The sequence below is a fragment of the Elaeis guineensis genome, chromosome 13, assembly GCF_000442705.2.
Source record: "Elaeis guineensis isolate ETL-2024a chromosome 13, EG11, whole genome shotgun sequence".
Taxonomy (NCBI): Eukaryota; Viridiplantae; Streptophyta; class Magnoliopsida; order Arecales; family Arecaceae; genus Elaeis; species Elaeis guineensis.
The window spans coordinates 4954402-4968528 of record NC_026005.2 but is presented as its reverse complement, the minus strand read 5'-3'; the positions used below and the strand labels follow the sequence as shown (position 1 = coordinate 4968528).

At 45.8% G+C, this 14127-nt stretch overlaps 1 protein-coding gene across 5 annotated transcripts in view; it reads left to right on the top strand.

Annotated features, from left to right (window-relative positions):
• Positions 1-8631: 8631 nt before the first annotated feature.
• Positions 8632-14127, top strand: part of LOC105060550 (uncharacterized) — a 49262-nt gene continuing 43766 nt past the window's right edge. For 2 of the 5 annotated variants that reach the window (XR_012136172.1, XM_073247308.1), the window contains exons 1-2: positions 8632-8978; positions 9639-10110. Coding sequence is in view for 4 of the 5 variants with exons in the window: in XM_073247308.1 (XP_073103409.1) it covers positions 8878-8978; positions 9639-10110 (573 nt within the window). In the remaining variant the exon portion in view is untranslated. The remainder of the gene's footprint in view (positions 8979-9638; positions 10111-14127) is intronic. The other 3 variants (XM_073247306.1, XM_073247305.1, XM_010944316.4) reach the window with 2 other exon arrangements.

Here is a 14127-nt window from a genome sequence, read left to right as displayed (position 1 = left end):
CGGGAATCACTTGGGGGGCAAGTCCCTGACCTACAAAGTCCTGCGACAGGGTTACTACTGGCCCACCATGAGGAAGGACGCGGCCGAGTTGGTTCGGAGGTGTGAACCTTGTCAGAAGTACGCCAATATTCAACACCAATCGGCCAGCCAAATCGCTCCTATTGTTGCTCCATGGCCCTTCGCTCAGTGGGGGGTCGATATTCTCGGCCCTTTTCCTCCAGCATCAGATCAAAGAAAGTTTATAGTTGTCGCCATCGACTACTTCACCAAGTGGATGGAGGCCGAACCCTTGGCGCAGATCACCGAGCGGAAGATGGAGGACTTTATCCAAAAATCCATCATCTTCAGGTTCGGATTGCCGCATACTATCATCACCGACAATGGGCGGCAATTCGACAACCAAGACTTCCGAGACTTCTGTGCAAGGTTCCACATCACGCACCGACTGACTTCAGTCGGGCACCCACAGTCCAACGGCGAAGTCGAGGTGACCAACCGGACCTTACTCCACGGACTCAAAATCCGACTGAATGAAGCCAAAGGCCTCTGGGTCGACGAGCTAGGCTCCGTCCTGTGGGCTTACCGAACGACCCCACGCGTTCCGACCGGGGAGTCGCCTTTCAGCTTGACCTATAGGACGGAGGCTATGATCCCACTCGAGGTTGGACTGCCGTCTTCAAGGGTCGAGCGGTATCAAGAGCCGGACAACTCCGATTGTCGGAGGGCCGACCTAGACCTCCTCCCAGAACTGCGAAACGAGGCTCAAATTCGTATGGCTTCGTACCGACAGAAGGTTGCTCGGTATTACAATGCCAAGGTCAGACCAAAGCTCTTCAGGCCTGGCGACTTGGTCCTGAGGAAGGCAGAGGTCTCGAAGCCCCTGGACCAGGGGAAGCTGGCTCCGAACTGGGAAGGGCCTTACAAGGTAGCAGACACCTATGGTCCGAGAGCCTACCGACTGGAGACCCTTGAAGGGAAACCCATCCCCCGAACGTGGAACGCCGACAACCTGAAATTGTACTACCAATGAGCTCTGTACTTGACCAATCGGAATACAAATCCAATTTGAAATCTCGGAGTTTTAACTCTTCGACTAACGATCGGCGCTCGCCAAGGTCAAGCCCCGACATGTCGACTTGGACTTGGTATCTGCCTGAAACCGACGACCCTACCGTCGGTGACGCATCGGACTCTTACAAGGACCGATGCATCCACATGGACGGGAGCTACACTCCTTCGATGACACATCGGACTCTTACAAGGACCGATGCATCTATATTGACGGGAGTTGACACTCCTACGGTCGAACTTTCGGGCCAGACCATCGGCTAACACGCCGATCGGGCCCCGACCAAAGAAAGGCGAAGTGCCTGCGCGACCGACGTCGCGACTCCCGACCGAGCTACGGCCGGTCGAAGGATATTCAGCTTACCACCGTCTATCGCACAATGCGACCTCAGTCGCATTCATGATTCACCGACCGGGCTACGGCCAGTCGAAAGATATTCGGCTTACCACCGTATATCGCGAGGCGCAGTAAGTATACCCAACACAAGGGTATCGGGGTCCGACTTATCGGTGCTCCCTCGATCGAATGCGCCGGACGACATTCGACTGAACGCGTCAGAGGGGACCCGACTACCGAACCTTTACCACGGTCGGTGGGCTCCCGACTCAACAGACGCGCCTGACTGACGACCTTGACTATCAAAGGCCGATCCAAAGTCGGGACTTACTCTACCTTCGTGGCGGCACGAGTTGCCGAACGTCCTAACCCACCTATATGAGTTAGTGACTTACATGAGTTAGCGACTTACGAAGATATTCAACAATACACAAGAAAAAGACCGAGCAGAAGAAAAAGTAAAGGAAGTTTTCATTCAAAGTCAAAAGGAAGTTTACAAAGTCGGGTCGAAGCCCGATTACAAGTATTCCAAAAAAGGAAAAGACAAAAGAAACAAAAGTCGGCAACGCCCGATCATCCCTCCGAGTCGATCTCCTCGACCGACGGAAGATCGGGGATAACTGGTGTGTCAACCACGATCGGCGCTGGGTCGACGGCCGAAGCAGGACCGTCGGTCGGCGGGGGATTGGCAGTCGGTGCCACTTGCTCCGAGACGGCTTCCTCCGCCACGACAACGCCTCCCGATGGCTGGTCGGCCATCTCCTCGGTGGCTTGCTCCTTGGCCCCCGGCGGGACGATACCGCTGAGGTCCAGCTCCGGGTACAAGGCATGGACTGCGTCCCGACCGTCCTCGTACCCCACCCGGTACGACGTGAAGCCGGACTCCAGCATCTCCTCCCGGTATTGATCGGTGGCACGGAAGTCCTCCACCGCCCAGCTTGCCGACTCCTTCGCCGACCTTGCTTCCTCCTCCGCCCGACCGAGCGAGTCCTTTGCCGACTCTGCTTCTGCCTTCGCTATGTCGGCGTCAGCCTGGGTGATCGATAGATCCTCCTCGGCTTTGGCGAGCTTCTCTAGGCTGACCCGAAGCTGCTCGCGCTTGCCTTCAAGTTTGGCGGCAACGCCATCCCGCTCGCGCCGCAGACGATGCACGGTCCGACCCTTGCGTTTGGCTTCTTTTTTGGCCGACCTTAGCTCGGACCCGAGCCGGGAGACTTCGTCCACCAACTTGGCCTCCCGGTCGGCCGACTGCTTCAAGTGGTCGACCAACATTGCCCGGTCGGCTTCGGCCGCCGCCGACCTTTCCTTCCAAGCCGCCCGGACGGTCCCGAACCTCCGGTATCCGGCTTCAAGCTCCGACATGGTGTAGATCAGCTGCCGACGCAAGTGTTTCGTCAGGAAAACAAATTGATGAAAACACTAAGGAAAAAGGATGCGGAACAAGACTTACCTCGACCATGGTCGGGTAGAACGACGACAGCATCTCGGTCACTTGCCGAGACCTCAACGCCTCCACATCGGCCGGGAGGAGGATTCCCTGGCACAGCCTCCTCGCCAGGTTGTGGTCGGCCAACGCCGACGCCCCTTCGGAGAACTGTGCGCTGGGCGGCACCGTTCGACTCCCCGACCTTGTTTCGTCCGCGGGGTCCATCGGGGCCTTCCCCCGATCGACCGCCCCGACCAACGGAACCGGCAGCGAGGGGATGCTCGAGGTTGAACCGGCACCCCCCGTTGCGGCCACAGACGCCGCCGGATGATGTTCGATTTCCCGAACGTCATCTGGCTCCACCGCCGCCGGTGAGGCCGCCGATGTTCCTTCGGCCGCTTCTTCCACCGGCCTCTCCTCCGCATGCGCTGCCGGAGCCGCGAGCGCTATCACTGGCTCCGATTGGTCGGTCGCCGATGCTTCGACGGTCGGCGCCGCTGGAGTAGGCTTCTTCGGAGGATGCGAAGGTCCTACCCCCGATGCCGGTCTCTTCCTTGTTTCCAATTGCCGGATCTCGACGTCGGTCGGCCGCATTCTTGGAGGTGTCCCTGCGATACCGACAGATGTGTTAATCAAAGAGCCGGACAAAGGGCCGAATGAAAAAAGGACCGGGAGATCGGGCGATACCTAGTCGGGGGATCAAGCTCAAGCCGGCGTCATAGAGAGCTTGTTCGGTAACAATCTTCCTCTGCTTCGGGACCGACATATCTTTGAGTCGGTGGAAGTCCTCCCGGTCGTCCGCCTCCACCCGGCTGTTGTCATTTGCCTCGGTTCGGGGCACGCCCCAGTGCGAAGGGAAGCCCTAAGGAGATGGAGATGATACAAAGAAAAACTGGTTCTTCCACCCATGGATGGACGATGGAAGATCAGTGATGAAAGAAAGATCCTTCCGGGGGTTGAAGAGCCACCACCCTCGGGCCTTAGGGTGGGGTCGGAGCACAAAGAATGCCCGAAAGAGCGAAATACGAGGGTTGGTCGGCAAAAGCTGACACAACAGCGCGAAGCTGATTATCAGTCGGACAGAGTTCGGCGTCAATTGCGCCGGACAAAGTCCGTAATAATTCAGCAGATTCCGGACGAACTCCGGAATCGGGAGACGAAGACCCGCGCGAAGGTCTTCGACATACAACGCCAGTTGGCCAGGCGGAGGGTTGTTAACCCGACCGCCGGCCCCTGGGGCGGAGAGTTGAAACTGCTCCGGGATGCGATACTGCTCCCGAAGCCGATCAACGTTCGGCCCCGAAAGTGAGGAAACCTCAACTTCCGGAGTCGACCGGGAGTCGTCGGTCGGATTTCCCGATCGAGCTCCCCGAGTCGGATTTCCGGCCATTACACCGGAACCGAACAAGAAGAGGAAGAAGCGAAGAGGAAGAAGCGAAGAGGAAGAAGAAGCAAAGAGGAAGAAGAAGAAGAGGAAGGGAAGACCACGAACCGGCAATGAACCCTTCTGGAAGCTGGAGGAGAGGCTCTGCCCGCGACGACTGAGAAATCGCCCGGACAGAGTTTCTGCAGCAAAACGTCGATAGTGAGGTCCTGGGTCCGGATGGTTCTATATATATAGGACCGTCCGACGGCCGAGATGCCTCCGCGCTGACCGAAGACTCACGGATGTGCGACACGTGGCGGCCTCCGGGCGGCCTGATGATTCGGCGCGCCCATCCCGGGACGGCCGCACCGCCCTCATTAAATGCGAGGGGCGCCGGCCCAACCACCTCCGACACGTGGCAAACGGGGCCGCGGTTCCGCATTAAAGCGTCCGCGCCGATTCGCGTTCCCGATGGGATGCCTGACAGCGCCCCCCGCTCCCAGAATCGGCGCTGGGTGACGGTCTGCGTTCCCCAGAAGCCGCCGGATATCCGATCGCCTGACACCGAATCGTCCGGCACCCGACCTCCTGACGCCGACGTGACGTCTGACGACGACAAGATGGGACGTCTGACACCTGACGCCGACGTGACACCTGACACCGACTAGACGTCTGACGTCAGCAAATCGCTCGACATTCATGGGACGCCTAACGTCGTATCAACCCGCGGTACGGTCGGAATTTGGCATACGACGAATCCACTCCTTTTCGCCCGGGATTGCTGCCCAACTAAAAGCATCGGCCAGCTCACCGTCCGACTCAGGAGTGGAGGGGGGCAACTATTGGAGAATACCCACCGACCGACCGACCAACGATCGGAGGGACCGATCGACCGACTAACGGCCGGAGGGACCGACCGACCGACCGATGGCCGGAGGGACCGACCGACCGATGGCCGGAGGGACCGACCGACCGACCGATGGCCGGAGGGACCGACCGACCGATGGCCGGAGGGACCGACCGACCGACCGACGGTCGGAGGGACCGACCGATCGACCGATGGTCGGAGGGACCGACCGACCGACTGACGGCCGGAGGGACCGACCGGCCAACTAACGGCCCACAACCGACTGAGGATATATCGGTCGGGCATACTTTTCCCGACCGACTGAACCTAGAAGTCTGTTGGCTGACTCACGCAAGACTCGCCGACCAACAGAGGGGCCCGACGCCACTCAGCTGGCCACCGACCTAGGGTCGGTCGACTCCTCCGATCGCCGTACAGCCGCCAAAGCTTGTCAGTTCTGACAGCAACATGCGGCACGGCCACCTAGGGGCATTGTCCCGCCGAGGGCATTGTCAACCCTAGCGATTTGACAGCCCCACGGCGACATGACACTTTCACGGCGACTCTGACAGTCTACAGTGAGTTGACAATTCCTCAGTTGTCCGCGCCATTAATGACGGCGCCATACCGTGCTCCACTATATAAATCGGGGAAGGCAACAGTGCAAGGGATCCCCCCACTTCTCGACTTCGAATCCACAGGCTCGCTCCTCTCCCTCTCTCTCTCTCTCTCGATTGAGCTCTCTGTCTTCATTTCACTGTTGCCCAGTCACCTCTCTGACTTGACCGTCGGAGGGTCTCCGCTGGAGCCGCCTCCGATCAGTGTGGACTTCCCTTTTTTGCAGACGCACGTTCTCCGACGATCAGACGGCGAGGCGATTGGCCGCAACAGAAAGAAACAAAACTTGACAGATAGACGTGCAATGGAACTACTTTTATTTTCAAACTGCTTCTCATTTATACAGTTCTTTGCTTTGACAAAAAGAAAAAGAACCTTGATGAATTTCCTACCATGGCAGCATATTAGCAACAAAATATTTGCTGCCATCTACGTTTTCATGAAGAATTTTGCTTTCAGAACTCATCTGGAATGGATTGATGAGTTGCCAAGCTGTCAGAAACAAGTTTAAAAGGTTGGTCTTGCACTTGCCCCTAATTATGGGATGACGTGAAGGGGGCACAGGGCAGAGATGTCAACACCAGCAACCTCCATGGCATTGCAAACCCACTTAAGGACATCACCCTAGGGAAACTGTAACAAATTACCAACAACAATCATCCAAAGTTGATGGGGAATAAAAGGATAAGTAGAAACAAGAATCATGAAGTTCGGCATCATTCTTGAGTTTTGTGGAGGGCCTGATGTTGCCTTCTAATTTTAGATGGCATCATTAGGAGTATGAACATGTATCAAGATCCTCAAAGTTAAGAGTGATGGAAATATTTAATAAGGTGAAACATGGGCTGAGTTTCCTCAAAATACTAACCAATCTGTGTGTGTTCTTTCTCTACAGGGGTTGGGGGAGGGTGGGAGGGAACTTACCGTGGGAACCATCCCCCAACTATTGACATGTGGAGGTCCCTGCTAAGCTGCAATTAAAGAACATTAGAAGCCGAAGTTTCTGATCACTGAAGTCCAGAATAGATGTAACAGGACAACTTGCCACTTTACCCTCATCGTGAATGACAAATTATGGAAGTTTTCTCTCCTTAAGATTAGTCTAGTAAAAGAGTTTTTTTTAATGATTTTGATCGAGCTTAATGAAGTATTTTAATTTACGATCGTTGGACAGTATACTGGCATCCATCTTAATCAAATTCAGATATCATTAAATTTGATCATTCATAATTTGTATTGAATAATTTATAGATTAGTTTAATTATGATTTGATTAAAACATATTGCTCGGACCAATCAAGATATCGGATAACATCGTCTGATCAGTCATACTTCATCTTATTAATTTTTTTTTCTCTGATATTTTTTCTCTACGTGATTAATGAATCCAGTGAACTCGCTCTATCGCTTTGAATTTGAGTTGATAGGTAGACAGACTTCAAACCATCCTATTAATTGGACAATATGTTTGCACCACTCAAGTCTTTATTGAAGATTACAGGATCTTGTCTTTATTGGAATTTATGGAATTCTTGTACGTTAAATGAGTCTTATTGAATAAAGTTACTTGATCGAGTTAATTTTTGATTGTTGAATGACATTTTGACTTCCACTTTGGTTCTTGTATTTGATTATCCTTGATCTATATTGAACTACCTATTTCCTAACCTAATCTTGATCGATGAAGTTGTTATAATCATACTGATCTGGACTATTAGATGTAACTATCTGTTTTCTATCTTTCCATAGTTATTCATGTCCTTCCTAATTATTGGATTCAATTCTGTATAGGGTGTGATTGTTTTGATCAGAAAATATTCAGTGGTGGATTCTGCAATATGATCTATTTATTGAAGATTTGAAATAAAACTTTTAAAATTATTTAGATCTTGTCAAAGTACGTATGAGATAAGCAACGAACCTTTTTTTTTGAGATATTTTATGATTTATTTTAAAAATAAATAATTAGTATTTGATTTGTATGTGATTTATGAAATTGTATTTTGAATTCAAAGTAATTTAAAAATTTAAGATTTCTAGAATATTATAGAATATGCATATGTTGACTTAAATTATGATATATATATTATCTTACAAAAGATATTTTTGTATATATCGGATTTGAGCTTTCAATTTAACTATGTTTTGAACATTGCTAATGAAGATTGTGCATTAATTCTTTGGATCCTACCAATGCAGGTTATGCATTGTTCTTTAGACCTTGCTAATAAAAGTTATACATTTGTTCTTTGAATTCTACTAATGGAAGTTATGAGTTGGTATTCTAATTGAGCTCACTATTTCTGTTCTAACTTCGTCATAAAGTATAAGTGTAGTTATAGTTAAAGTTGTTGAGTTATATGCGATTTGTTCTAAATTAAATTTATAATTATATATATGAGTATTTAAAAATATATAATTTACTTAAATTAAGATGAACTATATTCTCATTTTTTTTCATGATATTTATTTTCGAATATTATATTTTATGATAATATTTAAAATATCTAGTTGAGATATTTATTATTTATTCGACTATTCGAGCTCATTATCTCTTTCTTCTTGTCAGATTCAGATTTTTAATTGCGGTCGTTGGTATTGCTTTGAAAATGAATTTAAAGATAATAGTCGATAGTGCCAACTGAATTTAAGTATAGATTTATTATTATATTTTATAAAATTATTAATTGAAATTTAATTGATGTAAGATATTTTGAATATTATTAAAATTTTATAAAAAATTAAAATTAATTTTAATTAATTAAATTTTATTTATTATTAATTCTATCACGATGCATTGATATTGTGTTTTAAATGCTCTGTATATTTACGAGGAGAGTTTGCGGATCCTTGGACTTACGATTTTGGATCAGGGCACTGCAAAAACTATACCAATTCTCAGGTGCTCTGCACGTGCATGAATTACTTCGACCCTGGTTTAATTAAAGTGGTGGACTGCCGGTCGGATAATTCAGCCGGAGACGCTGTCCGAGCGGTTGGTGTGGACTCATGAAACACCTTTCGATCGTTCGTTTATTCGTCACCACAAGTTTTTCCGACAATATAAACCCTATCCCCCCTCTCGATTTCTCCATCGTCTTCTTCCCCTCCCTCGGATGCTTGCGCACTCCACGCGCAAATAACGTCAGCGAGTATACGGCGATGAGCGTGGCCTCGCTGCCTATTCTTCCTTGCCGGCCCCACTAGGAGACGACGATGGCGACGACGTCTCACCACCTCGCGCACCGGTCCTCCCACGGCTTCCCTCGCGGCGGCGAGTGTCGGGCGATGGGGAGAGTCGCGGGATCGATCACCAGGTAATTCCTCTTAGTTTTCCCTTTTAAATCATCCATTTCGTGTTTTTTTTTTTTTTTAAATAAATTTTACTGTTGGATTACCGATTTCTTGATACTTTTCTTTTTTTTTTTAAATATTTTTTATACGCTTTTTCAATAAATTTCTGTATTTTGATGTTTTTACTGCTCATCCGATTGAAAAAGTGTTTGAATAGGCGATAACTAATTTTGTAAACGATGATTCAGTATGCCATAGTTTTAATGTCTTATCGTGTTATTTCCCACTATTATTGCCGTAATAATGGAAGATAACGGTTTAGGACAGGAGCTGTTATGATGGGTATCTAGTGACCTATGGCTTGTTAAAGTCCAGTACAATTAGATGGATTCTATGCATCAGATATTCTAACATTCTACCTGAAGGAAAGTCAAGTTCAAAGTGAAATTAGCAACTTGTTGGAAATTTGTCGAGGGAAATGCTTTTTCCTGAAAATGGACTTACAGAAGGGTTTCATTGTGATTAATGAAAACATGCAAATGCGAAGTTTTAATCACATTCTTGTTTTCTACGCAACTATGTGCACACATTATCACCTAACAGTGTATTCTTTATCTGATATAATGTATATCAAATGGTACATAATTCATCTGGCTACTCATTCATTAGCTTTGGGTTTGCAGAACTTCAACTATTTACGTGCCACATAAAGCTGTAGATGTTAATTTTACTGGTAACAGCATGGTGGATCTAAACCAGTATGTATGCTGTCATCATTTTTCCAAGAAAAAGTGCCGTTTAAGGCAGGTGCTGTTGGAATTTACAAAACATAGGCCGCTCGTTCATAAAGCCTTCGTTCATAAAGCCAGAAGGATGAGACACACTACTCTACTAGCTTCTACTGATGATGGTGTAACAGTAAATGGAACCCCGCAAGCCAGTTCTAGCAACGATGTGGAGGAAATGAGAGTTAAATTGGATGAGTCTTTACAGGGTGAAGATCTTAGCAGCCGACTTGTTCAGTCCATACATGATTCAGCAAGGGCTATTGAGCTGGCCATTCAAGAACAGAGCTCATTAACAAAAGACTCTTGGTTCCCAAAAGCATGGCTTGGGCTGGACAAAAATGCATGGGTTAAGACACTATCTTATCAGGTCAGCACTATAACATTATTCAGAATCTTTGTGTTTGTGATCATTATTTTTGCATACATATAGTAATACTACTATTGTGCTACATAAAGATTAAGAAAAGGCAGTTGAGGTCCATATTTACTGAGAACTGCCTCTTCAATGTGGGTTAGTTACTTCATTCCTAGTAACATGATGATCATAAATCAAGATTTTGCCACCAAAATCATCTTCTTACTTATTGGTCCTTTATATCATCTGCAAAATTATGCAATTTTTAGCTTTGCCATTAGATGTATGTCAGCAGATTTTTGGCATCTTGCAATTTTTACTGACTACAAATGAATTAATAATGCTCTCTTTGTGCACAACTCCCTTTGTTCCAGCATTAGTAGATCTCAATTACTTATCAAAATCAATAAATAAGGATACCATTCTCTTTGATCTGGTTAATTCTTCATTATGATTTCAGACATGCATGTGTGACAGATGCGCTGTAAAATTAGGAACACTTGGACATGCTCTCTTGCATCTATAAGAACTAAATATCAGAGAAAAGTCATAGGAACTAAGCATCAAACATTTTAAACCTATCCTAGAATGGTAACATGGTGCCAACCTGTAAATTATTCACCACCTACTTTTTTATTCTGACTGCTGCATGCCATTCGTCCCATGCTAGTTCCTTTTTGTTTCTCAATTCACTGTCCTTTTTTTCTGATAGTTTTTATTTAGTGACATTCTCCACTTTGTGCCTTCTCATATTTATGTGTTCTGTATTAAGATAACAAATCAAAATATATTGCGCACAAGATCAATGCTCTCTATCTCTTTTTTGCAAAGTTTGCACAGTGATGAGGTATGATTTTTTTCATCATTTATGTTGTTGATTTATTGACCACAATTGAGTGAGAGAAAACCTTTCTTTATGACATTCTAGGTACTTGCATGTAAATGCCGAAAATTGATCCATCTTCTCTACTGATAATTTTAGTACTTTTAATGCTTTCAATCAAGGTTCACCGTTTCGCTACCGGATCTTGTACTAGTAAAATCCCACTATAGTGTCGGTACGCGGTATGGTATCTTACGGTAGTATCGGTATGGGGTGGTACGGCATACCAATATGGTACAGTACGCGCTATATCGGATGGTATGGGGTGGTATGATGAACCATGCCTCTAGATATTATTGTTATAGTCTAGATCCTTGCTCAAGCAACCTTTGGTTGAAAGATATGATAATGTACCATAAATATTGGTCAATAATATCAGAAAGTAATCATAATGATACTTTCTCTTTCCGATGAGCCTACATGAAGGAATGATTTTGACCCTCTATTTAGCTTTGCATAGTTCTACAGACTCATACTGCCCAGGGTTCATTCTATTGCTGTGTGATATCCCTGGATGGTTATTGCTGCATTTGGAGTTCCAGATGAAACATATATGGTGGTTGACGTTTAAATTCCCTTGAATAGAAGTGCAGTTATATTTATGTAGTTGTAGTGGGAAAACTATATTAAAAGTAAGTTGCCATCATGATTGGTGATAGAGGTGCCTTAAGAAAATTATTTTCCCCATTTAACTGTTCAAAATAATGAGAGATAGATTTGACTTTGACCCTCTATTTTACACTCAATATAGATGTAGCGCCAATGAGCACATTTGGTGTAAGCTATGTATGATCAGTTCAGTTATGAACTTTGAAAGATAGGTGAAGGCTTCAAAAGCCGATGGAGTTTATAACCATTTTGAATAAAACAAAGTGAATGTTGGCATTGTTTTAGTAGGAAAATTAATGGAAAGAAGGGTGCTATGAGATTTGAAGATAGAGGCCCCTTGAATGTCTTTTTCTCCTCCCACAATTGACTGTATGAAATAATGAGGAGATAGACTATAAGACATTTGTAGAGGAAATAAACCCTGGGTGGGGAAGGGAGAGATGTTCCATGTAATGTTTCTATGACAAATTTCTAATGATACAGAAGGGAAATTTTAGTTGGAAAATAATTTGTCAAATTTGCATGTATGACCAATGATCTAACAAATATGGTATAAGCATATTAGGTCAATGCTACATATATGCAACTTCATGGGCAAATAAGATTTAAGTACATTTGGCCTAATAATGGTCCTAGTCACAAGTAGAGTGGCAAAAATCTAGGTCCAAGTGGAAGACGAATTAGACAAGAGCTTATAGTTTTTTCTCTAACCTAGATTTCAGCATGGACAATTATATGTTTGAAATCAAACATGGCTCTAATTTGGACAACCTGGATGTAACCTTGTTTGACCAAATTTTAACATAATCGGTGAAATTATGTACAATTATAAAGTCCTCTTTGTGTAAAACATTATGTAGAAAGATTCTAATTTATTTAGTCCTCTACAACAAGATTTTAAAGCTCCAGTATACTAGCCCATAGTAGTTGATGACCTGTTGGGTCAGATGGTCAAGCAAACTATCCTGAATTGAACCAAGGCTCCCCAAACTGGCCTTGAACCGACTTCATATTTCTTGTTACCAGGTTTAAAGGTGTTTTGTCACTTTTTTGGTTTTGAAATTGGCTTGTACCTTGTGTCAATATGGTATGCGAGGTCTGCTTGATCGGTATCGAGACTCATACTGGCTGGTGACCAATTCGGTATGATACCAATACGCATTGTATTGAGTTGGTGTATATTGAACTATGGAGAGGGAGATGGGAAGAGGGAGAAGGAGACGGAGGAAGATAGAGAGGAGGGAGGGAGAGAGAGGGCGGAGAGAGGCTTATGGAGAGGGGAGAGGGGAAGGAGAAAGAGGAGAAGAGAGAGAGAGGGGGGGAGAGTGAGAAGAGCGGGCTCATAGAGAGAGGGAAGTGGGAGAAGGAGAGGGAGGGAGGAGAGGTAGAGGGCTTAGAGAGGGGGAAGAGGGAAGGAGGGAGGGAGGGAGGGAGGGAGAGGGAGGGGGGCTCACAGAGAGGGGGGAGAGGGAGAAGGAGATTGAGGAGGAGGAGAGAGAGGGAGGGAGGGAAAGAAAGAGGGAGATAGAGGGGGGGGCTTACCTCGGCATTAGTTAGCATCGAAGAGGGGGGACAACAAGTGAGTGAGATGAGTGACTGAGTGAGCAAGAAGAGAGAGCGAGTGCTATCTCGAAGAATTGGCCGAATTTAGGAGATGGGGTTAGAAGCCGAATCAACCCACCAAATTGTCCCGATTTGGTGTCGGTTCGATTAGGTATAGGCCGAACCACCTGTTTCGGGTCGTTTCGGTGAATGCTTGGTGGCATATATTGTATTAGGTAGTACGTGATAGAGGCCATAATGTGAGACTTGAAACCTTGATATATGCTAAAGATACATAGTTTTTGTATGGTTTTAATTTTTCAACAGGGACCCAACCTGGATGCATTTGAAGGTGCTCTATGATAGAGATCTGGATCTTCCAATTTGTGGATCCAGATCCAACCTGGTTTCTCAACTGATTTTACAGCCCTATGGTGAGAAATTGGATTGTCCAAATTTGCAAACCGAGACCCAACCTGGTTTTAGGTTCTGGCACTTTTTTTTTTTTGTCTGGACCTGATTTAAGACAATGGTCATATGGTCATACCTTTCAGACCTTTTCCTTTTGGGATCAGACATGGGTTGGACAAAATATTGCCACCCTAGCCATAAACCCAATAGCGATTTCAATGACGTGAGAGAGGTAGAGTTCATCATAAGCACTGCTTCTGTATTATGTAGCCTACATGACACCAAACATGCTTTAATGGATCAAGACAGATTGAATAAGGAGAAATACTTAGTTGGTGTGAATTCTTTCTAATTATAGAGATTAAAATTAAAAAAAAATTGATGATGGAAGAAATCCTGAAAGAATACTATCTGTTGATTGTTTCCTAATTATTCTTTCACAAGTCTAGCTGCAATCAGTTAGATATTGTGATTTTGGCTGTGTACATAATTTTTGATTTCTTCGATTCCATACAAAAGTCAATCAAAACTTCATTATTCTGTACTCAACTATGATATTGCTGACTAATTGACAAATATCAACA